At 39.7% G+C, this 25,584-nt stretch overlaps 1 protein-coding gene across 1 annotated transcript; it reads left to right on the top strand.

Moving 5' to 3' along the window:
• Positions 1-7,266: 7,266 nt before the first annotated feature.
• On the top strand, positions 7,267-16,792 carry LOC125555909 (protein HEAT STRESS TOLERANT DWD 1-like). Its single transcript, XM_048718712.1, has 13 exons — positions 7,267-7,308; positions 7,408-7,476; positions 7,806-7,912; positions 8,011-8,089; positions 14,277-14,450; positions 14,554-14,652; positions 14,962-15,130; positions 15,250-15,353; positions 15,452-15,594; positions 15,678-15,750; positions 15,924-16,039; positions 16,168-16,285; positions 16,414-16,792. Exons 1-13 carry the CDS (start codon positions 7,267-7,269, stop codon positions 16,561-16,563), a joined length of 1,443 nt encoding a protein of 480 aa, XP_048574669.1. The 3' UTR covers positions 16,564-16,792.
• Positions 16,793-25,584: the final 8,792 nt, after the last annotated feature.

Below are 25,584 nucleotides of genomic sequence, written 5' to 3'. Positions count from 1 at the left end.
TCAAGGTGTTGACTACGATGAGAGTTTCTCACTCGTATTTATGCTTAAGTCTGTCTGAATCATGTTAGCAATTGCCGCATTTTATGAAATCTGGCAAATGGATAAACAAAACTGCATTCCTTAATGGATTTATTAAAGAAGAGTTGTATATGATGCAACCGAAAGGTTTTGTCAATCCTAAAGGTACTAACAAAATATGCAAGCTCCAGCGATCCATCTATGGACTGGTGCAAGCATCTCGGAGTTGGAATATACACTTTGATAAGTTGATCAAAGCATATAGTTTTATACAGACTTGCGGTGAAGCCTGTATTTACAAGAAAGTGAGTGGGAGCACTACAGCATTTCTGATAAGTATATGTGAAAGACATATTGTTGATCAGAGATAATGTAGAATTATTCTGCAAAGCATAAAGGAATATTTGAAAGGAGTTTTTCAAAGAAAGACTCGGTGAAGCTGCTTACATATTGAGCATCAAGATCTATAGAGATAGATCAAGATGCTTGATAAGTTTTTCAATGAGTACATACCTTGACAAGATTTTGAAGTAGTTCAAAATGGAACAGTCAAAGAAGAAGTTCTTGCCTGTGTTACAAGGTGTGAAGTTGAGTAAGACTCAAAACCCGACCATGACAGAAGATAGAGAGAGAATGAAAGTCATTCCCTATGCCTTAGCCATAGGTTCTATAAAGTATGCCATGCTGTGTACCAGACCTATTGTATACCCTGCCCTGAGTTTGGCAAGGGAGTACAATAGTGATCTAGGAGTAGATCACTAGACATTGGTCAAAATTATCCTTAGTGGAATAAGGATATGTTTCTCGATTATGGAGGTGACAAAAGGTTCGTCGTAAAGGTTTACGTCGATGCAAGTTTTGACACTGATCCAGATGACTCTAATTTTCAATCTGGATACATATTGAAAGTGGGAGCAATTAGCTAGAATAGCTCCATGCAGAGCATTGTTGACATAGAAATTTGCAAAATACTTACGGATCTGAATATGGCAGACCCGTTGACTAAACTTCTCTCACAAGCAAAACATGATCACACCTCAGTACTCTTTGGGTGTTAATCACATAGCGATGTGAACTAGAATATTGACTCTAGTAAACCCTTTGGGTGTTGGTCACACGTCGACATGAACTATGGGTGTTAATCACATGGTGATGTGAACTATTGATGTTAAATCACATGGCAATGTGAACTAGATTATTGACTCTAGTGCAAGTGGGAGACTGAAGGAAATATGCCCTAGAGGCAATAATAAAGCTATTATTTATTTCCTTATATCATGATAAATGTTTATTATTCATGCTAGAATTATATTAACCGGAAACATAATACATGTGTGAATACATAGACAAACAGAGTGTCACTAGTATGCCTCTACTTGACTAGCTCGTTGATCAAAGATGGTTATGTTTCCTAACCATAGACATGAGTTGGCATTTGATTAACGGGATCACATCATTAGGAGAATGATGTGATTGACTTGACCCATTCCGTTAGCATATCACTTGATCGTTTAGTTTGTTGCTATTGCTTTCTTCATGACTTATACATGTTCCTATGACTATGAGATTATGCAACTCCCGTTTACCGAAGGAACACTTTGTGTGCCACCAAACGTCACAACGTAACTGGGTGATTATAAAGGTGCTCTACAGGTGTCTCCGAAGGTACTTGTTGGGTTGGCGTATTTCGAGATTAGGATTTGTCACTCCGATTGTCGGAGATGTATCTCTGGGCCCTCTCGGTAATGCACATCACTTAAGCCTTGCAAGCATTGCAACTAATGAGTTAGTTGCAGGATGATGTATTACAGAACGAGTAAAGAGACTTGCCGGTAACGAGATTGAACTAGGTATTGAGATACCGACGATCGAATCTCGGGCAAGTAACATACCGATGACAAAGGGAACAACGTATGTTGTTATGCGTTCTGACCGATAAAGATCTTCGTAGAATATGTGGGAGCCAATATGAGCATCCAGGTTCCGCTATTGGTTATTGACCGGAGACGTGTCTCGGTCATGTCTACATTGTTCTCGAACCCGTAGGGTCCGCACGCTTAAGGTTTCGATGACAGTTATATTATGAGTTTATGAGTTTTGATGTACCGAAGGAGTTCGGAGTCCCGGATGAGATCGGGGACATCACGAGGAGTCTCGAAATGGTCGAGACGTAAAGATCGATATATTGGACGACTATATTCGGACATCGGAAAGGTTCCGAGTGATTCGGGTATATTTTTCGGAGTACCGGAGAGTTACGGGAATACGTATCGGGCCTTATTGGGCCATACGGGAAAGAAGGAAAAGGGCCTCAAGGGTGGCCGCACCCCTCCCCTTGGTCTGGTCCGAATTGGACTAGGGAAGGGGGCGCCCCCTTCCTTCCTTCTCTTTTTCCCTTCCTCTTTTCCTATTTCATATGGGAGGTGGAATCCTACTAGGACTAGGGAGTCCTAGTAGGACTCCACACTTGGCGCGCCCCTTCCTAGGGCCGGCCTCCTCCTCCCTTGCTCCTTTATATACGGGTGCAGGGGGCACCCCAAAGACACAACAATTGATCCTTGAGATCTATTAGCCATGTGCGGTGCCCTCCTCCACCATAATCCTCGATAATATTGTAGCGGTGCTTAGGCGAAGCCCTGCGACGGTAGAATATCAAGATCGTCACTACGCCGTCGTGCTGACGGAACTCTTCCCCGACATTCTGCTGGATCGGGGTCCGGGGATCGTCATCGAGCTGAACGTGTGCTAGAACTCGGAGGTGCCGTAGTTTCGGTGCTTGATCGGTCGGGCCGTGAAGATGTACGACTACATCAACCGCGTTGTGCTAACGCTTCCGCTTCCGGTCTACGAGGGTACGTAGACAATACTCTCCCTCTCGTTGCTATGCATCATCATGTTCTTGCATGTGCGTAAGAATTTTTTTGAAATTACTACGTTCCCCAACATCATATTGGTTCCTACATATTCTACGAAGATCTTTATCGGTCAAACCGCATAACAACATACATTGTTCCCTTCGTCATCGGTATGTTAGTTGTCCGAGATTCGATCGTCGGTATCATCATACCTAGTTCAATCTCGTTACTGGCAAGTGTCTTTACTCGTTCCGTAATGCATCATCCCGCAACTAACTCATTACTCACATTGCTTGCAAGGCTCATAGTGATGTGCATTACTGAGAGGGCCCAGAGATACCTATCCGATACACGGAGTGACAAATCCTAATCTCGATCTATACCAACTCAACAAACACCATCGGAGACACCTGTAGAGCATCTTTATAATCACCCAGTTACGTTGTGACGTTTGATAGCACACAAGGTGTTCCTCCGGTATTCGGAAGTTGCATAATCTCATAGTCAGAGGAACATGTATAAGTCATGATGAAAGCAATAGCAATAAAACTAAACGATCATCTATGCTAAGCTAACGGATGGGTCTTGTCCATCACATCATGTGATCCCGTTTATCAAATGACAACACATGTCTATGGTCAAGAAACTTAACTATCTTTGATTAACGAGCTAGTTAAGTAGAGGCATACTAGGGACACACTGTTTTGTCTATGTATTCACACATGTACTAAGTTTCTGGTTAATAAAATACTAGCATGAATAATAAACATTTATCATGATATAAGGAAATATAAATAACAACTTTATTATTACCTCTAGAGCATATTTCCTTCAAGTTTTTCTTTTTAAAAAAAGCACAAACTATGCTCCCCGCACAGGGTGAACCACTATTGTGTTTCACAGGAAAGCACTACTACGCTTCACGTGAAGCACTAGTCTGCTTCTCTTTGCCATGATAGCATTATTTTGCTTCATGTGGAAGCACTACAAGGAAAAAACTAAAAGCAGAAAAGACAACAAAAAACCAAGAGAAAAAACATCCCAATGCAAGAAACGAACGCACGTCACGTGGCGGCGGCTGGGTAACCCCCAACTAGTCGTTCCCTCGCTGCTACAACCGTTCGATCTTGAGGGTTACGTGAATTTGAGCCCGAACCATAGTGAGGGAGTCTTGGCAAATACCGGTTTGGGATTCACCGAGGGAGGGGGGGGCTATGTCTCTCTATAAGCGAGCGAGACAATAGGACGGCTTGCTTCAGGCAGTCGCCCGGTTGAGCCAGCCAGCGCATGCACAAGCCTTCAACGTTTTTTTCTTCCTTTTTTTTTAACAATTTTGCATTTTGAAATTTTTTCTTGTATTTTGAAAATTCTAAATATATCAATTATAAAAATAACTTTATATACAAAAGTTAGAAAATGTTAATCATGCATTTAAACGATATAAATGTATAGAGAAAATGTTTCCGATGTATACAAAAAAATGTACAATACGTACGTAAAAATGTAGAAAAAGGTAAGTTTTCATTTTTCTGAAAAATGTTAATCATAAGTTTTAAAATATACAAATTTGTATAAAAAATGTTTCTGGTTTATACGAGAAATGTATACAAAATTTGTACAATGTGCATGGGAAAAAGTAGATATAAAATAACATATGTTTTTAAAAGTGTTAATAATCTATTTTGACAATGTGAAACTTATATATAAAAATGTTCCCGATGTATATAAAAAATGAAGAATGTGTATGGAGAATGTTGATATAAATAATATATGTTCTAGAAATGTTAATAATGTATTTGCAAAATGTTGAACAATAAAATATTTCTGAGGATTAAACAGAAAATATGTGTTTAAAAATGTTTAAAATGGTTTTTAAAACTAGATGATACTCCGTGCGTTGCTGCAAAAATAGGTTGCAATAGTTTTTTATAAAAATTAAAGTAGCTATAATATATTGAGTTTGATTATTATTTAGTTGCAAACATATACAAAATATAAGTGGAATTTCTCATGCAGGTTGAGAGAAATATAATTAGTGTGATTGATGATGTGGCATATGTGGTGAGTTGGGATGTGTGCATGTTAAGAGGGAATATAAATAGCATCTCCTATGTTTGTTAAGAGAAATGATTAGCAGAATAATGAGGTGGCATGTGTGATGAGTTGGCATGTATGCATGTTGAGAGAATTGAGGTGGTGGGGATCAACTATTTAGGTATATACAGGATGTTAAAGGTGTGCATGAAAATATTTTCAGTGTATACAAAAAATATAGAATGTGTATGAAAAAAGTAGACATAAAAATATGTATTAGAAAATGTTAATCATGTATTTGAAAAATATTAAACATGCATACATAAAATGTTTCTGATGTATACAAAAAATATATACTACTATATAGTGTACCAATATAGATGCACATGGACCTTTGGATCTTTTAAATCCGATGGCTGATATCAAATTTGCTCAGTTGCGGAGCTACATGGACATAAATCAACCGTCCGATTCAGCAATCTAGCGGCCCAAAGTGCAGGGATTCGCGGTGCTGCCCGCCACTGTCCTGCTCACCCTCCTGTCATGTGGCAGTGCTCGTTGGCAGAAAATAAAAGCAGCGAGGTCCTTCCACAGTCTAGAGTAGGACCATTCCACTCACTGATGCGTGGGTCACAAGGGCTTAGCTCACGTGAGGTGTTGTTTCCTCTCCATTTCAATGCTCTCTTATGAAGATGTAAACGTAGGAGCCACAAGTGTACAGTTCAATGATTAGTACACATGGACGTGAGATAAATATAAGATGATAGCTGAGGCACAGTTCAGTAATTTGTTCTACAACTTCTCTTTCTTTCTTTTTTTGTAGCAGAACGAATTTTTTGGTAAAAAAAATCCGCAAACAGTCCTTTTTTACCAAAAAAATTATGCAAACAGTTGAGCACCTCAAAAGTAGCAGTAGCAATTTACATCCTTGATTTTTCTCTTCGTGTTTTAATTTTTTTTGGTGGACCATTGTATACAAATAATCCATTTCAAGAGTCAAAATTAGATAGCCGACAAAGTGACTATATGGTAGATTATTCAACGTCTCATGTTTTTCATATAAATTTTATCCGTATTTTTTGAAGCCAACATAACTATTCACCGTCGACATGCTTTGCACGTGCCAATGTACTAGTATAGAATGTTTATGAAAAAATTAGGCATAAAAATATGTTTTAGAAAATGTTAATCATGTATTTCTAAAAAGTTAAATGTGTATATAAAAAATATTTTTGATGTATACAAAAAATGTATATATGTATTTTTGGCATAATAATACATGTCTCATTTATATCATAAGGATCATAGTACAAGCCACATAAACAATGACCTGCCAAGATTAAAAAGACAATAGATCACCAACGTTTGCACAAAAAAATCACTAGCTAAGAAAGAAAATTGCAAAGAAAATAAAAAACCAATAAACCCGAAAAAGAAACAAAAAACAAAGAAAACAAGCCACGTAAACAATGACCTGCCAAGATTAAAAAGAGAATAGATCGCCAATGTTTGCACAAAAAAAACACTAGCCACGAAAGAAAATTGCAAAGAAAATAAAAAGGCAATAAACTCAAAAAAACAAAGAAGAAATAGAAAAACCCAGTGAAAATCTGAAAAGAAACAAAAAAAAGAAAACCCTGATAAAAACTGTGAAAGAAATGAAGAAACACAATGATAAAAAAACAGAGAACCAAAGAAAATTGATGAAGGGAAAAATCCTAAAAAAAAATTTAAAAGAAAATGAAAAATAAGGAAACGGGCTGAACCTGCACGTAGAATGAGTGAGCGACCATGCTAACAGACCGGTTTATACGCGCGAGCCCTTGAGACGAGACATGTGCTGTCCTCACTGTATACTTTTTTGAACACAGTACAGAGCAAGCGCTCATACATACACACAGTCACCTCTATGAACACACACATGCACATCATATCTCTATGAGTATCTTTGAAAAACTAAGCCGGCATATCATTTTAAGATTTATGAATTCACTGTAGGTGCCTCGTCATCAACGGAAACGTCTCCCCTCACTAAAACGCATCGCTGAAAATTTTAAAATAAATTCAGAAACAATGCTGCGGCTTCGGGAATGAGCCGAAACGAATCCATAGGTCCCACGCGACTCGCAACCCGGCCCATGCAACCGAATTATCATGTCACGATAAACCCTTGTCTTTGCCTAAAAAAAGTAGTAAAACCCTTGTCCGGGACGTCTTTGCAGTTGTAGGCTTGCAGCAGCCGCGAATTCCCCGGCTTCTCCAACTCCGACCACCGTCCTCCGTCTCTCCCTCTCCACGCTTTCCTACCCCGCCACCCAATCGACCTTCGCGACTGGTGTATTCGCGCGCTGATCTTCTCATGGCTCGCACCATCAAAAAGGCCAGGTCGAAGAGGACCAAGGCATGCGATTCCGCACCATAATTTTGCACAAGTCCTCGTCCAAGCCTTGAGCTCTGTATCCCTAATTCTTCTTTTTTGGTGGGGAATTTTTCTGAGTAGGGATCCAGGAAAGGCGAGGCCTCGTCGTCGTCTTCTACCAACACAGCGGTGGCTTCTGGCCCGGCTCAGGTGAGGGATCATAACCCGTTCGTCTTATGTTGTCAATCTTCGGCTGCGCTGAATGTTTCACACATTGAAGTTCTAATGTTTGTTCGGTCTGCAAAGTTTGAAGTTCATATGTTGTTTCATTTTCGAGAAACAAAAAAGAGAAATCTTGTTGTTGTTAGTTAGTTGGAGAGTACGGATCTCAAAGCAAGGCTGGAGGTTGAGAATAAGAGGTTCCATATAGCCTGAGCTACAAAGAAACTTTGTGTGCGCTGGATATACCATGGAAGCTCCAAAATTGTGCTGATTGTGCCTTTTAGAATCGAGCTTAACCGGTGTGTGCTTTTTCCTAGGTGTGGCAACCAGGTGTTGATGCGCTGGAAGAGGGGGAGGAGCTCCAGTTTGACCCGGAGGCTTACAATTATCTCAGAGGATTTAGCATTGGGTGGCCTTGCCTGAGGTAACAAAAACAAAAACCTCCATACGGGCGCGCGTTCTTTCTGTCCTGATCACAGCACAATATATGATTGATTCTCAATGATTTACACTTTGCTGTAGCTTTGATGTTCTGCGCGATCAACTCGGGCTTGTGCGGTCGGAGTTCCCACATACGTTATACGGCATTGCTGGAACTCAGGTTGCATTTATCTTCATGCCTTTTGAATCTAGCCGTAGAAATTTCTCAACTCCGTGCAAGAATTCGGCAGATGTTGATTAGTAAAGAAAGTGGGTTTGCTCTTCGTTTCAGGTCCCATTGCACCTGATTTGAAAATAGTAATTTAGAAATTTCAAAACAAGTCAAAAAGTTCTGAAACTTTCTGAAAATAAGAATGGTAATAGTGTTATACTCGTATAAAAATTCCCCGAAGGAGTGACTTCTGTGAACTTCGGGACAAAGAAAAAATGCGCTTGGCCACTGTCAAATGAGCTGTAGTTGGTGCATGAAGAAACTGACACATTTTACTTACCGCAAAGGAAATATCAGGTCTAGTGAGTGTCAAATACTGAAGTGCGCCTACTAGACTTCTGTACCTGGTGCCATCCTCTTGATTCAAGGGTTGACCCTCTACAAGAAATTGTTTTTTTGAACTAGACAATGGTGTTGATGATGGTTTACACCCCTGTGGACCAGCCTTACTCAATAAATCAGTTGCATATTTCTCTTGAGAAAGATGAAGTCCACCTTCTTTCATTTTCTTAACTTCAATGCCAAGGAAAAAAATGCAAATCCCCTAAATCTTTAAGTGCAAATTCTGAGTTCAAATCTTTCAAAAGTGTTGTTACTGCTTCATTTGAAGAACCGGTAACAATGATGTCATCAACATATATAAGCACAAAGATGGATGTATGTGACTTGTTATAAATGAATGGTGATGTATCAGAATCAGAGAGAACAAAACCAAGTGCTTGCAACTTAGAGCTCAAACGAGAGTACCATGCCCTTGGAGCTTGTTTCAGTCCATAGAGAGATTTATCAAGCCTGCACACATGAAATGGTTTATTTTTATCTTCATACCTAGGAGGTTGCCTCATATAAACTTCCTCTTCTAAAACGTCGTGAAGAAATGCATTTTGCACATCTAGCTGTCTAAGTCTTCATTCTCTGGACGCAGCAACAGGTAGTCTATGGTACCATCAAACCTTCTTTTTATTCCGAACACCCACTTGTAGTCAATCACATTTTTACCTGGATGTGAAGGAACCAAATGCTAAGTATTGTTTTTGTGAAGAGCATGAACTTCTCAATCCATAGCCGTTTTCCATATGGGATTAGCAAGGGCCTCAATGACAATGTGAAACAGCCAAACCATACTTAGTTCTATATAGTTAGTTGGATTTAAAACACCTGTTTGGAGACGTGTACATGGCAGTGCAGCAGGTGTATGCGCAGAAGATCCAGCGTCCTGCTATGCAACAATATCAGCAGATCCATCCCGAGGAGGCAGAGCTGCCAACGCCCGCCTGATCCTCTGTGGAAGATGCGGGCAACGCAGAAGGCAAGGGCGCCGCAAAAAATCCGGGCGAGCCAGCCGGATCTGGATCGATCCGCGTGTTGGGCCCTCCTGGCATAAGTGTGGGGGACCGGTGCGGGCACCCAGTCGGTGGAACCTGCTCGATCGGGCTGTCCCTGGTAGAGTCTAGCGCGGCCCGCCAGTGGGACGCATGGCGATCGCAGGGTGGCGGAGAGCGGGGGACGCAGGTGCAACACGGTCCAGCTGGTGGGGCACCGATCCCGGCAAGGATCCCGGCGTAGTCTGCTGCACCGATCCCGAAGACGATCGCGCCGGATCTGGTGTGTCCACAACAGGATGATTTTGTGCACCATTTTGAACAAAAAATTCATCATTCGTCATGCCGTTTTCTGCCCCGTTAATCTCTATAGCAGAAGACTCATGTGAAACCAAAGAGGAGTTAGTCAACATTGGATCATCATTATCAACACCCACATGCATCACCAAGGAGATGGGAAGGAGGAAGAAGAATTTCTTTCTCGACATTGGGATGAAGCTTTGCAAAGGGAAACTGAGTTTCATAAAAGACAACATCACGAGAGATGTAAACACGACCAGTGGACACCTCTAGGCATGTGACACCCTTATGTTGAGCACTGTAACCGAGAAAGACACATTGCTTGGAACGAGACATGAGTTTGCGAGTGTTAGGGGCGAAGGTTTGGCCAGCAAGAACAACCAACAACTCTAAGGCTGGTGTAGTCTAGTGTGACATGTAATAGACATTCAATAGGAGTTTCACTGAAGATGGTACGACTGAGCCACATATTGATAAGATGAACTGCAGTAAGCTGCAGCTAGAATAGCTAAGCCTACTTCAACAATATGTCTATGTTTCCTTTCAGCGGAACCATTTTGTTGATGTGCATGTGGACATGAGACATGATGTGAGATGTCTATTTGTTGAAATAAGGAGTTTAACTTTTCATATTCACTACCACAATCTGATTGCATGCCAGGGATCTTACTATCAAATTTGCATTCGCAAGGGCTTGAAAATTATTAAACACTTGGAATACATTAGAACATTTTTTAAGAAGGTAGATCCAAGTGTATTTGCTAAAGTCATCAACAAAACTTATATAATAAGAATGTCTACGAACAGAAGTGGGTGCTGGACCCCAAACATCAGAAAAAAAAAGTTGCAAGGGTTTGGTAGACACACTAGTAGAGATAGGATAGGGCAATTGATGACTTTTTTCTCTTTGGCATGAGTCACATATAGTTTCTGAATTTCTCTCACCAACAACTGGGAGTTTATTTCTACTAAGAATTTGATGAACAGTAGAAAAAGATGGATGACCTAAACGACTGTTCTTCCTTTCAGTAGAAAGCTTGATGGCACCATACACTTGTTTGTTGAACTTGCAATACTTGGGAAGCAATGAGTAGAGTCCTTGCACACAAACACCTCTATGAAGAATACATGATCCTTGATCAAAAAGAAGAAAGGGTGAAACTCTAGAAACACATTATTGTCAAGAGCAATACGATGGACAAACAAAAGATTTTTGGAGGCATTAGAAACATGCAAGATTTCATTGAGTTCAAGATTGGTGTGTGGGGTTTCAATGATTGATTTACCAATGTGACTTATCTCCATACCTGGACCGTTTGCAGCCGTGTAGATTTGATCATAACCACGATATTTCTACTAGTGTTGTAAGAGTTTAACTTTTGTTGGTAGACATTCTTATTATGTGAGTTTTGTTGATGACTTTAGAAAATACACTTGATCTACCTTCTTAAAAAGCGTTCTGATGTATTCCAAGTCTTTCATAATTTTTAAGCCCTTGTCGAACGCAAATTTTATAGCAAGATCCTTGCCAAGCAATCAGATTGGGGTGGTGAATTTGAAAAGTTAAACCTCTTCTTTCAACAAATAGGCATCTCACATCATGTCTCATGTCCACGTGCACATCAACAAAATGGTTATGTTGAACGAAAACGTAGACATATTGTTGAAGTAGGCTTAGCTATTCTAGCTGCGGCATCCAATGCCACTAAAATTTTGGGATGAAGCTTTCCTTACTAGAGTTCATCTCATCAATATGTGGCCCACTCATACCATCTCAAATGAAACTCCTACTGAACGTCTATTACATGTCACACCAGACTACACCACCCTTAGAGTTTTTGGTTGTGCTTGTTGGACTAACCTTCGTCCCTATAACACTAGCAAACTCATGTTTGGTTCCAAGCAATGTGTCTTTCTCGGCTACAGTGCTCAACATAAGGGTGTCAAATGCCTAGACGTGTCCACTGGTCGTGTTTACATCTCTCGTGATGTTGTCTTTTATGGAACTCAATTTCCCTTTGAAAAGCTTCATCCCAATGCCGGTGCTCCTCTCAACAAGGAAATTCTTCTTCTTCCTTGCCATCTCCTTGCTGATGATCTAATGTTGACTAACTCCTCTTTGGCTTCACATGAGTCTTCTTCTAAAGAGATTAACATGGAAGAAAATGGCGTGACGAATGATGAAATTTTTGTTCAAAACAGTGCAAAATCATCCTGGCATGGACACACCAGATCCGGCGCAATCATATTCAGGATCGGTGCAGCAACCTGCGCCTGGATCTCCTTCGGGATCGGTGCAGCAGACTGCGCCTGGATCCACCCCGGGATCAGTGCCCCACCACCCGACCCGTGTTGCACCTGCCTCCCCCGCTCTCCACCACCCTGCGAACGCCACACGTCCCACTGGCAGGCCGCGCCAGACTCCACCAAGGGACAGCCCGACTGAGCGGGTTCCACCAACTAGGGGCTACGCGCCGGTCCCCCGCACTTACGCCAGGCGGGCCATGCTGTCCGACGCGCCAGGTGGGCCCAGTGCGCGGATCGATCCTGATCCGACTAGTTCGCCTGGATCTTTTGTGGCACCCTCATCTACCACAGAGGATCTAGCGGGCGCGGGCAGCTCTGCCTCCTTGGGATCGGCTGGATCAGGTGGATCTGCTGATCCTGTTGCACAACAGGACGCTGGATCTTCTGCGCATACACCTGCTACACCGCCCCGTACACGTCTCCAAACAGGTGTTTTAAATCCAACTAACTATAAAACTAAGTATGGTTTGACTGGTTCAAACACTTCTACAGGAAAACCACACACTGTCAATGAGACCCTTGCTGATCCCATATGGAAAAAGGCTATGGATGAAGAAGTTCATGCTCTTCACAAAAACAATACTTGGCATCTGATTCCTTCACATCCAGGTAAAAGTATGATTGACTGCAAGTGGGTGTTCGGAGTAAAAAGAAGGTCTGATGGTACCATAGAGCGTTACAAGGCCAGACTTTTTGCAAAAGGGTTCAAGCAGAGGTATGGCATAGATTATGAGGACACTTTCAGTCCTATTGTTAAAGCTGCCACAATTCGTCTTGTTCTACCTGTTGCTGCGTCCAAAGAATGAAGCCTTAGATAGCTAGATGTGCAAAATGCGTTTCTTCACGGTGTTTTGGAAGAGGAAGTTTATATCAGGCAATCTCCTGGGTTTGAAGATAAAAATAAACCATTTCATGTGTGCAGGCTTGATAAATCTCTCTATGGATTGAAACAAGCTGCAAAGGCATGGTACTCTTTTTTGAGCTCTAAGTTGCAAGCACTTGGTTTTGTTCCCTTTGATTATTATACATCACTATTCATTTATAACAAGTCACATACATCCATCTTTGTGCTTATATATATTGATGACATCATTAGTTCTTCAAATGAAGCAGTAACAACACTTTTGAAAGATTTGAACTCATAATTTGCACTTAAAGATTTAGGGGATTTGCATTTTTTCCTTGGCATTGAAGTTAAGAAAATGAAAGAAGGTGGACTTCATCTTTGTCAAGAGAATATGCAACTGATTTATTGAGTAAGGCTGGTCTACAGGGGTGTAAACCATCATCAACACCATTGTCTAGTTCAGAAAAACTCTCTCTTGTAGAGGGTCAACCCTTGAATCAAGAGGATGGCACCAGGTACAGAAGTCTAGTAGGTGCACTTCAGTATTTGACACTCAGCAGGCCTGATATTTCCTTTGCGGTAAATAAAGTGTGTCAGTTTCTTCATGCACCAACTAGAGCTCATTTGACAGCAGCCAAGCGCATATTGAGATATGTAAAGAGTACATTAAGTGTTGGATTAATTTTCCTATCTCCTAACAACTCTAATATGGCTGCAACACATGCGCCATAATATCCTGTTTAAAATCTGGAAACAAGAATGGTATAGTTTTATATACTCGTATAAAAAGTCCCTGAAGGAGTGACTTCTGCGAACTTTGGGACAAAAAAACAAAATTTTGAGTACAAAAGTGTGGATAGTACCTTTTATTAGTGTCGGTTTTGTTTTTTCAGCCTATAATATCATGGAAGTCATTCCTTCACAAAACTTTTCACACGAGTATAATACCCTTGTTTCCAAGAAGTTTCAAGAATTTTGACTAATTTTGCAATTTTTATTTTTTCCCCATTCGGGTGCATTGACACCCAAGACCCAAAGATCCGCGTCCATCAGACCCCTCTCAATAAAGTAGGGAAGAATGTTATCGTCGACTTTTATCTATTTTGTCAGTTGTAGATCCAACCACATTTAACTTAAATGAAGTGTTGTTACGTTGGTTTTTAGCTTGAGTGACATGATGTGTTTATGGAATTCTACATGATTATGTTATTGACCCATGACGAGGAAGTTTTGATCCTTCTATGCCTCTGTTTTTTGTTTGTTAACTATTATTGTCCACTCGACATCTCAAATAGTATATATTTTGTGATAATAGTGGACATTCTCTCTGACGTAAGAACTGGACTAATTGTTCTTTCAGTCCGAGAAGGCTTCATGGAATTATGCTGGTATTTTTAAGCTTTCCAACATAAAGCGCAAGAAACGGGAACCAATACCATCTTCAGCTCTTGATGGTGATGATGATATGGATAGTGACAGCAGCAGCGACGAAGATGATGAAGAAATCAATGAAGATGCAGAGCCCATTTTGCATGTGTGTTCATTCTTGAAGTGCCAAACTACAATTCTGGCATTTAAGTAATTATGCAGAATCCATCATGACCCTTGGTAACCTAGAATTTATTCTGTTGTACCAGTTACAAAAGGTGGCTCACGAGGGGTCGATAAACCGAATACGCTCAATGAATCAAAAGCCGGAAATATGTGCTACATGGGGAGACACAGGTCATGTTCAGGTAATTTACTATGGTTAGTCCACATCTGATTTATCAAAACCACAAAATTTATGCTGCACATCATGCCCTGCTCTTTTGAGATAGATCAACTTTTTTACTGTACATCAAGCTGAAGTTTATTATTTTCAGTACTTCCCTATGAAAAAGCCTCAGAATGTACATGGGTAGTGTCCTATTTGCCCAGCAATAGAACATATATTCTGTGCATTATATTTCCTTCCGAAAACTTGCTCAGGAACAGAATGCATCACATTGGCTACTTCCATGTGCTATATAATTAGCTGTGTGCTCTGTTGATTACATATGCAGGTGTGGGACTTCAGCTCCTTCATTGCTTCATTAGAAGACCCAGGAACAGTTACACATAAAGATAACGGCATTATCCACAATCATGTACCTCTAAAAGTATTTAGCGGCCACAAAGATGAAGGCTATGCTATTGATTGGAGTCCAAATGTTACTGGAAGACTAGTTTCTGGTGTGTACAAAGTCTTATCCCTGGTACAGTTGGAATAAAGATGTCGCCATTCATAGAATAAGTTTGGTGGGGGTATATGGAAATTGACATAGATCAGTTTATTCTTTGTATAAATGCAGGCGATTGCAATAAGTGCATTCACCTTTGGGAGCCGACTTCAAGCGATTGGAGTGTAGACGCCAAGCCATTTGTTGGACACTCTGCAAGCGTTGAAGATCTGCAGGTGTGCAACACAATAATGTATTATATATATTTATATATATATATCCTATGAGCTATAATATTGTTTAATATATCAGCTACTACAATTCTGTTTTGCAGTGGAATCCCACAGAAGAAAATATGTTTGCCTCTTGTTCCGTGGATGGGACGATAGCTATATGGGATATACGTATAGGGAGGAACCCTTGTTATGCTCCTGTTAAGGTTCACAATTCTGACGTGAATGTGATCTCATGGAATTCGTATGTGCTCTATCTGCTATCTTTATGCACACTATAATGTCTTCTACATAGTACATTACAACTTCTCTGAATTTCATATTCAGGCTTGCAGGTTCTCTTATAGCATCAGGTTGTGATGATGGCAGTATCTCAGTCCATGATATTAGAGCAATCGAGGTAATTCCATGCTGATAAAAACACAAGGTCCTTGGCTTGTCGGTTTTCGGTGGACCTCCTCAACTAGTAGTACTCTTGCGGTCAACTCACAATAAAGCTGGGATTTTGTGATAATGTGTTTATAATATCAAATGTTTCTCCCTTCTGACTTTATTTGCTGGCAGAGCGGCGAGCCTGGTAAGTCCTTGGTAGCACATTTTGCGTACCACAAGCACCCGATTACGTCTGTGGAATGGAGTCCATATGAAGCATCAACTTTGGCCGTATCATCTGCCGACAATCAACTGACGTACGTAACTCTGCCCACCCTCCTCCCATTCATGTTTTATGATTGCACCGAATTGCCGAACTTTTTCCCTAAATATCTGACATCTCATACTACTATGCCATAATAACATAATAATTAATTTGTGCCAGGATTTGGGATCTTTCGTTGGAAAGGGACGCAGAAGAGGAGGCCGAATTCAAAGCCAAGATGAAAGAACAAGCAAATGCACCCCGAGATTTGCCCCCACAACTTCTCTTTGTTCATCAGGTGCGTACTATTATCATATTCGCTCTTGCAATACACAGTGGCAGAGCTAAGCCCATGTAGACATAAGAGAACTGGCTATGTTTCATAGTTGAATCACATGTATAATGTTCATTATCTTCTGCACGCAGGGCCAGAAAGATTTGAAGGAATTGCACTGGCATCCACAGATACCTGGGATGATCATATCCACAGCAGCCGATGGCTTCAACGTGTTGATGCCTAGCAACATTGACGCAACCATTCCATCGGCCGGGGCATCGATTCCTATGCGTATGTGAGCAGCCGGTCACCTGACTCCAGGTGAATAAATTCGTGAACTGATGAAACTACGAGACGACAGTGCGAATTCTCAGTTTTCGCTAGTGGTACCACGTAGTATATGGCTTTCTCATATTATTTTTATACCAGGAGTTTCAGTTCTGCATAAGATGTTATTGCCCTTTTGCTTGAAGATAATCAAGCAACATTTACAATGTGCTGCGCTACATAGAAGATATAACAGTGTATCTCGTGATTTATTTTTGTTCGACAGTTTTGCGTATTATTTGAGTCAAGAATACAAGGAAAAAACCATCATTTCACAGCTGTAGTTTGTTCCCTTGTCGGATTACGTCCTGCGATTGCGAGAATAATCAGCTCAATCAACAGCCTTTCTTTTCATCAGTCTGGATGCTGGCTGCAGCCTGGTTCCTGTTGGAGCTGAGCTAAAAGTGCATGCTTAGTCTACGCTCGCGCCACTGTTGTGTGTCTTTTGTAATTGTACTTGCTACTGTGCAGGATTTCCGGGAATCCGATTCGGACTGGAATTTGCGCGGTTGTGTTGGCATCTTTCGGCAGTGCTTGTACTGCTCGCAAGTTTGCAAAGCGTTGCAGGCGATCCGATGCTAATTTTATTCGATTAGGAAATTTGGCAGCCGCCCAAATGCATGTACATTTTGTTGCTTTGGACAAGTAAAATAATGCAATTTTCAAAAGAAATTCTTCAAAAAGGGAAGAGGGAAGAGCAACGTTAAAGCAAGTCGTGGGGCCTTTTCATGTTTGGTGAGCTCACATGCGAAAGTAGTGAACTAGGGAGTATTTTGTCTACATTTCTAATTCTGTTTAAGTTCTTGGGTATGAAAACCATGGTGTAGGTGCACCGAGATGCATGTGTACCATATATATCATTGAAAAGCAAAAATACCATTTAAATAGTGGCACATGAGTTGGGCACGTCAAAAATCTCAAAGAAAAATTACTACATAATGTTTGTGTCTTCTATCCACGTACAAAGTTTCATGAAAAAAATGCATATGCTATAATCTATCCCTAATAATAAAGCACGGATTGACTCTGTGGGTTCACCGTCACAATACACTTCTTCCCGTAAATTTACGCTTTCAGTTTTTTCGCTCATATTATCCGAGGTGATACTATTCATATGCTTTTTAGTAATTGAATCCCGCTATTAATTTGCTTTTTAGTAATTGGGCTGAATTTCGTCTGACTGTCCTGCATGGGCCAACCTGGGCCTTATTGGGGAGCAGCTAAAAATTAGGCGCTTGTGTGAGTTTCGAACTCACAAACGCCATGGGCCAACCTGGGCCTTATTGGGGAGCAGCTAAAAATTAGGCGCTTGTGTGAGTTTCGAACTCACAAACGCCAAAAAACAGAGGGCGGCTGGAGAATCGAACTCAAGACCTCCCATTTAGTACCCGCGTGCGCTTGCCATTGCACCACTAAATGTTATTTGCAAATGTTGAGCAGCAAAAACTATAAGAACATAATCCACGACAGATCTAAACGTTTTTAGAAGTTTGAATGCAGTTCATTCTTTTCTTTGCAGAAAAAACGCAGTTTATTTTCAAAACCTGTATCTTTCTTTGAACGCGGACTATTCCAAAAATAGCGAATAATTATTTTAAAATGTTGAACATTTTTTGACCTGTGAACAAATTTTTGAAAAACAGCAAAGCCTTTTTGTAATGTTCAACAAATTTTAAAAACAAGAACATTTCATAAAATTTAGACGAAAAAAAGAAAAAGCGAACATTTTTTGAAACTTGGAACAAAATTAGAAGAAAGCGAACATATTTTTGGATCTGGAAACAATTTTTGAGAAAGGGAACATTTTTTGTAACTCTGAACAAAATTTGGCAATCGAACATTATTTTGAATTGTGAACATTTTTTGAAAAAGCGAACAAGATTTGAAACTCAAACATTTTTTGAATTAATTTAAATAAGATTTAAAATGTGATTTTTTTTTTGAAAATCTGAACATATTTTGAAAATGTGAGCAAATTTTGGAACTCAAACATTTTTTGAATTAATGGAAACAACGTTTGAAAATGTGAACAAAATTTTGAAAATGCGAACAAGTTTTGAAACTCGAACATTTTTTAAATTAATAGAAACAAAATTTCAAAACGTGAACAAAAATTTGAAAATCTGAACATTTTTTAAAATGTGAAACTCAAACATTTTTTGTATTAATAGAACAAGTTTCCTATATTTGAACAAACTTTTGAAAATCTGAACATTTTTTATTTTTTATCATTTATTGAATAACGTGATCAAAATTCAATTTTTCCAAACATTATTTGAAATTTTGTACTAAATTTGAAATTCCAAACAAATTATGAAATTCTGAATTTATTTAAAATTGGAAACTGAAAAGGAAACAAAGAAGAAAAGAAAAAGGAAAAAACGAAACAGAAAAAAAATTGAAAAACGAACGAAAAGAAAACAAAAAAGAAACAAAAGAACCGGTTTAGGAACCTTCTAGAAGATTCCTCAAACCGGAAAAGACCGGCTGAAACCTCCTACTAGAAGCGTCCCGAAACCGGGAACGAAGAACACATGAACGGGCCGGGCCATCGCGACGCTAGATCGCGACCTCCTGTGCGAAAGGTCGACATCTTGACGCAGAATGCGTCATATAGGATTTTCCGGGAGCGAAGTCCGCAACCAGTAGAGCCAGCATGCCTGTCTGTTGAAAAACAAGGCTCTGTACCTAATAGTCTGTAATTAAGAGAATAATTAATGCAGGGAGGAACGCGCTTTGTGCATGGCTGGGGAAATTAAGAGGAATTGATCCCTAAGTAGTAAAAGGGATTGATTTGGTGAGAGTCGGCCGTTTGGATTTGTGCCTCTGATGTGTTACCATGAAAGCATCACCACAGGGATCGCAACTGCCAGGACACGTATGTACATGACCAGCAGCGACCGGTGACCGCCGTGTTGCAAAGCCGACTATGCATACCCTACAAGGATGGTTGGTGGTATTTTAAGTTGGAAGGACGAGCCAATTATGCATACCTTACAAAGACGGCTGGTGGTATTTTAAGTCAGAAGGACGACGTCGCAAAGCTGACCACATGAACACGGTAAGAACGACCGACATTGATGTAAAGTCAGACGTATATCGTTGCGAGGTCAATCTATGTTACAGCAAATTGTATGTCATCCAATGCTATCATATCATGCATGTGGATATTTTGATGAACACGTCAATTTTCTCTCCCGTTGCAACGCACGGGCCCTTTTGCTAGTGAAACAAAAAAAAGCGCTCTGAAACAGCTATTTTCGAAGGAAAACAAAAAGATGCTCTAAAATGGCTATTTTTGAAGGTTTTTTTGCACAGGCTATAATATTGTGATTTTCCATCAAAACTTACAGATACCCAAATAAACACGAACAAAATACATGCCTGTTTGTTTGCAAAGTTTTGACATTTGCAAAGTTGTTTGTTACACCCTGGAATATATGTTCTTGGGAGTTGTTTTGCATTCTGCGTGTGAGTCTTCTTTCTTTCCTGTCTGAAGAATCGTAAGTGTTTCGTATGCATTACACCTAGTTTGAGCAAGTGCATTTGCAAACATTAAATAATGAGATGCTAATCTTCTTTCTTCTCCGACTTTCCTCTCTTGAAAAGTAGAATCGCAGGAGTTTGTGCACCACACCTAGAGTGAGCCCACGTTTTTCTAAACATTGAATCGTGAGATGTGACTCATCTTTCTTTCCCGAGTTTTCACTCATAAAAGGGAAGAATCGTAGGAGTTCGATTGGTGTAGCACATTGAGGGTCCATACATCGACACACACGCATGCACATCATCACACACACACGCACTCACACAATGTCAAGACTGGAGTCGCATATCATCATGATTGGCAAACTCATGAAGGATCTTTTGCTATAGACGGATACGTTGCTTACGTACCACTGAAAGGATAATTCGTCTTAGTAAGATAATCCATATTGAAGAGACACAAAAGATGTCAAACCTAGGATTTCAGATCTTGTGTTAAGCCTTGCTACGCCAAAGAGAAGAATTAAGCAAACTTTACCCTGATTTAGGCAGTGAAATTTGTACATAAAGTTTCCAACTGTACTAGAGGAAAGTACAAACAAAGTTCACTCGAAATAAAAAAGAAAAGAAAACTTATGTGCGGATACGGAAACAAGGCGCCGATATCGAGCAAAAGAATAAATGCAAAAACATATACGTATGCGATGTTCTTTATTTTTGTTGTACATGCAGCCCTGTCACTGGTCACACGGACTCATTCTTCATATATATGTGGTCCAAGTCTATCAATCCCTTTCAGTTATACCATAACCATAACTCCTCTGCCATACTCAATTGTTCACCTAATCACGCCTTTTGGTACTACTTCATCCGTTTCAAAATATAAGTCTTTTTAAATATTTGAACATGGACTACATACGAATGAATATAGATGTACTTTAGAGTGTGGATTCACTCATTTTGCACTGTATATAGTCCAGATTAGAATCTCTAAGAAGACTTATATTTAGAAATGGAAGGAGCATATTATTAGAAAGTGATACACTATTACATACTCCATCCCAGTCCTTTTTACTCCACGTAAAGATTTATATCAAGTCAAACTTTACAAAGTTTGACCAAATTTATATTAAAAATATCAACATATACCATACCAAATATATATAATATGAAACTACTTTTCATAATGAATCTAATGATATTGATTTGGCATTATGAATGTTGATACTTTTTTCTACAAGTTTGGTCAAATTAGAGATACTTTGACTTCGGACAAAATTTATATGTAAACTAAAAGGACCGGAGGGAGTACATTAATATATGATAATTTTTATAATCATGTTATTAAATTGAGCTAGTTTGTTAGTTTTGTTGTGTTTTTTGCACATAATTCAAGGCACTTTTGTGTTTCGGCACATATGTTTTTGTATATGTTTAGAGAAAAGTATATTTTTCGTCCCTTAACTCTTGCCAGTGTCTAGATTTGGTCCCTCAACTCCGAAATCAGACAACTTGCACCCCCAACTACTAAAACCGGACAAGGTTCGTCTCTGGACACGGTTTGAACCGGTTTTGGTGCTGACTTTCGCCGCTTTTGACCGGTGCTGACTCAAATTCATGTGCTTTCTTCAAATCCATTTTTTTAGGTCTGCATACCATTTTCAAGTTCATGTGCTTTTATCATATCTGTGTACTTTCTATAAAAGTTCATGAATTTGAAAAGGTACATGGATTTGAAAGCAGTGCACGAACTTGAAAAAAGTACGTGGATTTAAGAAAAATATGCGAACTAGAAAAAAGTATGCGAATTTGGAAAGTTATGTGAACTCGAAAAAGTACGTGGATTTGAAAATTGTGCGAATTTCAAAAAGGTATGTGAATTTGAAAAAAATGCGGACATGAAAAAGTAAACAAATTTGAAGAAAGTACTCGAATTTCAAAAGATTCACGAATTTAAAAAATATACGCGTATTTAAGTCAGCACCGATCAAAACCGGGGTGAGTCAGCACCAAAACCTCTCAAAGCCGAGATCAGGGATTAACCTTGTCCGGTTTCAATAGTTGGAGGTGTAAATTGCCCAGTTTCAGAATTGAGGGACTAAATCTAGACTCCGCCAAAAGTTAAGGAACAAAAAGTATACTTTTCTCATATGTTTAGAGTAGTTTGTTTGCGTATTCCTTTATGCTAAAAAAATGTGGAAGCAAATAAATGTGACAGCATATCGAGTTTCCGCTCATTGAATCACATCAGCTAGTTGTTTTTAAATATAGACTACATACAAATTGAAATGAGTGAACAAACACACTAAAATGTGTCGATATACATCCGAGTTACAAAAAAAGTTAGACCATCTTATATTTATGAACAGGGAGTAGTTGTCAGTATTGCATGTTTGGTTCAAGTCCTGAGAACCATGGCTGGTAAAAAGTAACGCCTAGTGTTAACCTGGAGAAGAGGAAAAAGGTGCCTGGCCAGGCACGTATATGCATGTGGTGTTTGGTTGGAACCCTGGCCTAGGACAAATAATTTAGGCCATTTACAATTCTGTCCCTAATTCGAACCACCTACTCATATTTGTCCTTAATTTTAAAGCGTGCTCAAATTTGCTCCTTTGCTGTCAAGTTACCGTTTGGTCAAAAGGCTTTGACCATCTGATGAACAGTAACTCGTTGAACAGTAAATTTGAAAAAATAAAAATAAATAAATAAAACGGAAATTTTCTGGGATAGAAGGTACTTCAGTGCGCAAGATGCTGTAAATATTCGTGGTGTTTGGACATTCTAGGAGCCCATGAGAAAGGAAAGAATTTAATTTGTATGCCCATAAACAATAAATTCGAAAAAAGATAGCAAAAAATCAAAAAAAAACTGAAATTTTGCAAGATCAAAGACGCTCAGGTGTCCAAGGTGCGTTCAAGTTTTTGTGGTGTTTGGATATTGCAGGAGCTCATGGAGAAAAAGAAAATCAAAATTTGGCTCAATTTGTTTTAAAAAATTGCACTATTTTGTTTTTTTTTGGCTAGAGCTCCTCGCGTGTCATTTGATCACAAAAAATTGCACGCATCTTGAACCCGAGCGTCTTCGATCTCGCAAATTTTCAGATTTATTTATTTACTTTGCTATTTTTTTGAATTTACTATTCATGGGCATACGGCTTAAATTCTTTCCTTTCTCATGGGCTCATGAAATGTCCAAACACCATGAAAATTTGCACACGCCTTGTGCACTCGAGTATCTTCGATCCTATAAAATTTTAGATTTTTTTTTATGTTTTTGCTTTTTTTTTAAATTTATTGTTCACCGAGTTACTGTTCACCAGACGGTCAAAGCCCTTTGGCCGGACGGTAATGATGCGGCTTGAAGCTACGTATTTACAAGAAAGCCTGTATTTACGGTCAAAACCCTTTTGATAGTGTGACCAAAGCATTTGGTTTTATACAGACCTTTGGAGAAGCCTGTATTTACAAGAAAGTGAGTGGGAGCTCTGTAGCATTTCTGATATTATATGTGGATGACATATTACTGATTGGAAATGATATAGAATTTCTGGATAGCATAAAGGGATACTTGAATAAGAGTTTTTCAATGAAAGACCTCGGTGAAGCTGCTTACATATTAGGCATAAAGATCTATAGAGATAGATCAAGACGCTTAATTGGACTTTCACAAAGCACATACCTTGACAAGATTTTGAAGAAGTTCAAAATGGATCAAGCAAAGAAAGGGTTCTTGCCTGTGTTACAAGGTGTGAAGTTGAGTCAGACTCAATGTCCGACCACTGCAGAAGATAGAGAGAAAATGAAAGATGTTCCCTATGCGTCAGCCATAGGCTCTATCATGTATGCAATGCTGTGTACCAGACCTGATGTGTGCCTTGCTATAAGTCTAGCAGGGAGGTACCAAAGTAATCCAGGAGTGGATCACTGGACAGCGGTCAAGAACATCCTGAAATACCTGAAAAGGACTAAGGATATGTTTCTCGTATATGGAGGTGACAAAGAGCTCATCGTAAACGGTTACGTTGATGCAAGCTTTGACACTGATCCGGACGATTCTAAATCGCAAACCGGATACATGTTTACATTAAACGGTGGAGCTGTCAGTTGGTGCAGTTCTAAACAGAGCGTCGTGGCGGGATCTACGTGTGAAGCGGAATACATAGCTGCTTCGGAAGCAGTGAATGAAGGAGTCTGGATGAAGGAGTTCATATCCGAACTAGGTGTCATACCTAGTGCATCGGGTCCAATGAAAATCTTTTGTGACAATACTGGTGCAATTGCCTTGGCAAAAGAATCCAGATTTCACAAGAGAACCAAGCACATCAAGAGACGCTTCAATTCCATCCGGGATCTAGTCCAGGTGGGAGACATAGAGATTTGCAAGATACATACGGATCTGAATGTAGCAGACCCGTTGACTAAGCCTCTTCCACGAGCAAAACATGATCAGCACCAAGGCTCCATGGGTGTTAGAATCATTACTGTGTAATCTAGATTATTGACTCTAGTGCAAGTGGGAGACTGAAGGAAATATGCCCTAGAGGCAATAATAAAGTTATTATTTATTTCCTTATATATCATGATAAAAGTTTATTATTCATGCTAGAATTGTATTAACCGAAAACATAATACATGTGTGAATACATAGACAAACAGAGTGTCACTAGTATGCCTCTACTAGACTAGCTTGTTAATCAAAGATGGTTATGTTTCCTAACCATGGACAAAGAGTTGTCATTTGATTAACAGGATCACATCATTAGATGAATAATCTGATTGACATGACCCATTCCATTAGCTTAGCACCCGATCGTTTAGTATGTTGCTATTGCTTTCTTCATGACTTATACATGTTCCTATGACTATGAGATTATGCAACTCCCGTTTATCGGAGGAACACTTTGTGTGCTACCAAACGTCACAACGTAACTGGGTGATTATAAAGGTGCTCTACAGGTGTCTCCAAAGGTACATGTTGGGTTGGCGTATTTCGAGATTAGGATTTGTCACTCCGATTGTCGGAGAGGTATCTCTGGGCCCTCTCGGTAATACACATCACATAAGCCTTGCAAGCATTGCAACTAATGAGTTAGTTGTGAGATGATGTATTACGGAACGAGTAAAGAGACTTGCCGGTAACGAGATTGAACTAGGTATGGGATACCGACGATCGAATCTCGGACAAGTAACATACCGATGACAAAGGGAACAACGTATGTTGTTATGCGGTCTGACCGATAAAAGATCTTCGTAGAATATGTAGGAGCCAATATGAGCATCCAGGTTCCGCTATTGGTTATTGACCGGAGACGTGTCTCGGTCATGTCTACATTGTTCTCGAACCCGTAGGGTCCGCACGCTTAAGGTTTCGATGACAGTTATATTATGAGTTTATGAGTTTTGATGTACCGAAGTTAGTTCGGAGTCCCGGATGTGATCACGGACATGACGAGGAGTCTCGAAATGGCCGAGACATAAAGATTGATATATTGGACGGCTATATTCAGA

This window comes from Triticum urartu, chromosome 5 (assembly GCF_003073215.2).
Source record: "Triticum urartu cultivar G1812 chromosome 5, Tu2.1, whole genome shotgun sequence".
Lineage (NCBI taxonomy): Eukaryota > Viridiplantae > Streptophyta > Magnoliopsida > Poales > Poaceae > Triticum > Triticum urartu.
The sequence above is the reverse complement of the archived record's forward strand: the minus strand, read 5'-3'. Positions and strand labels throughout refer to the sequence as shown.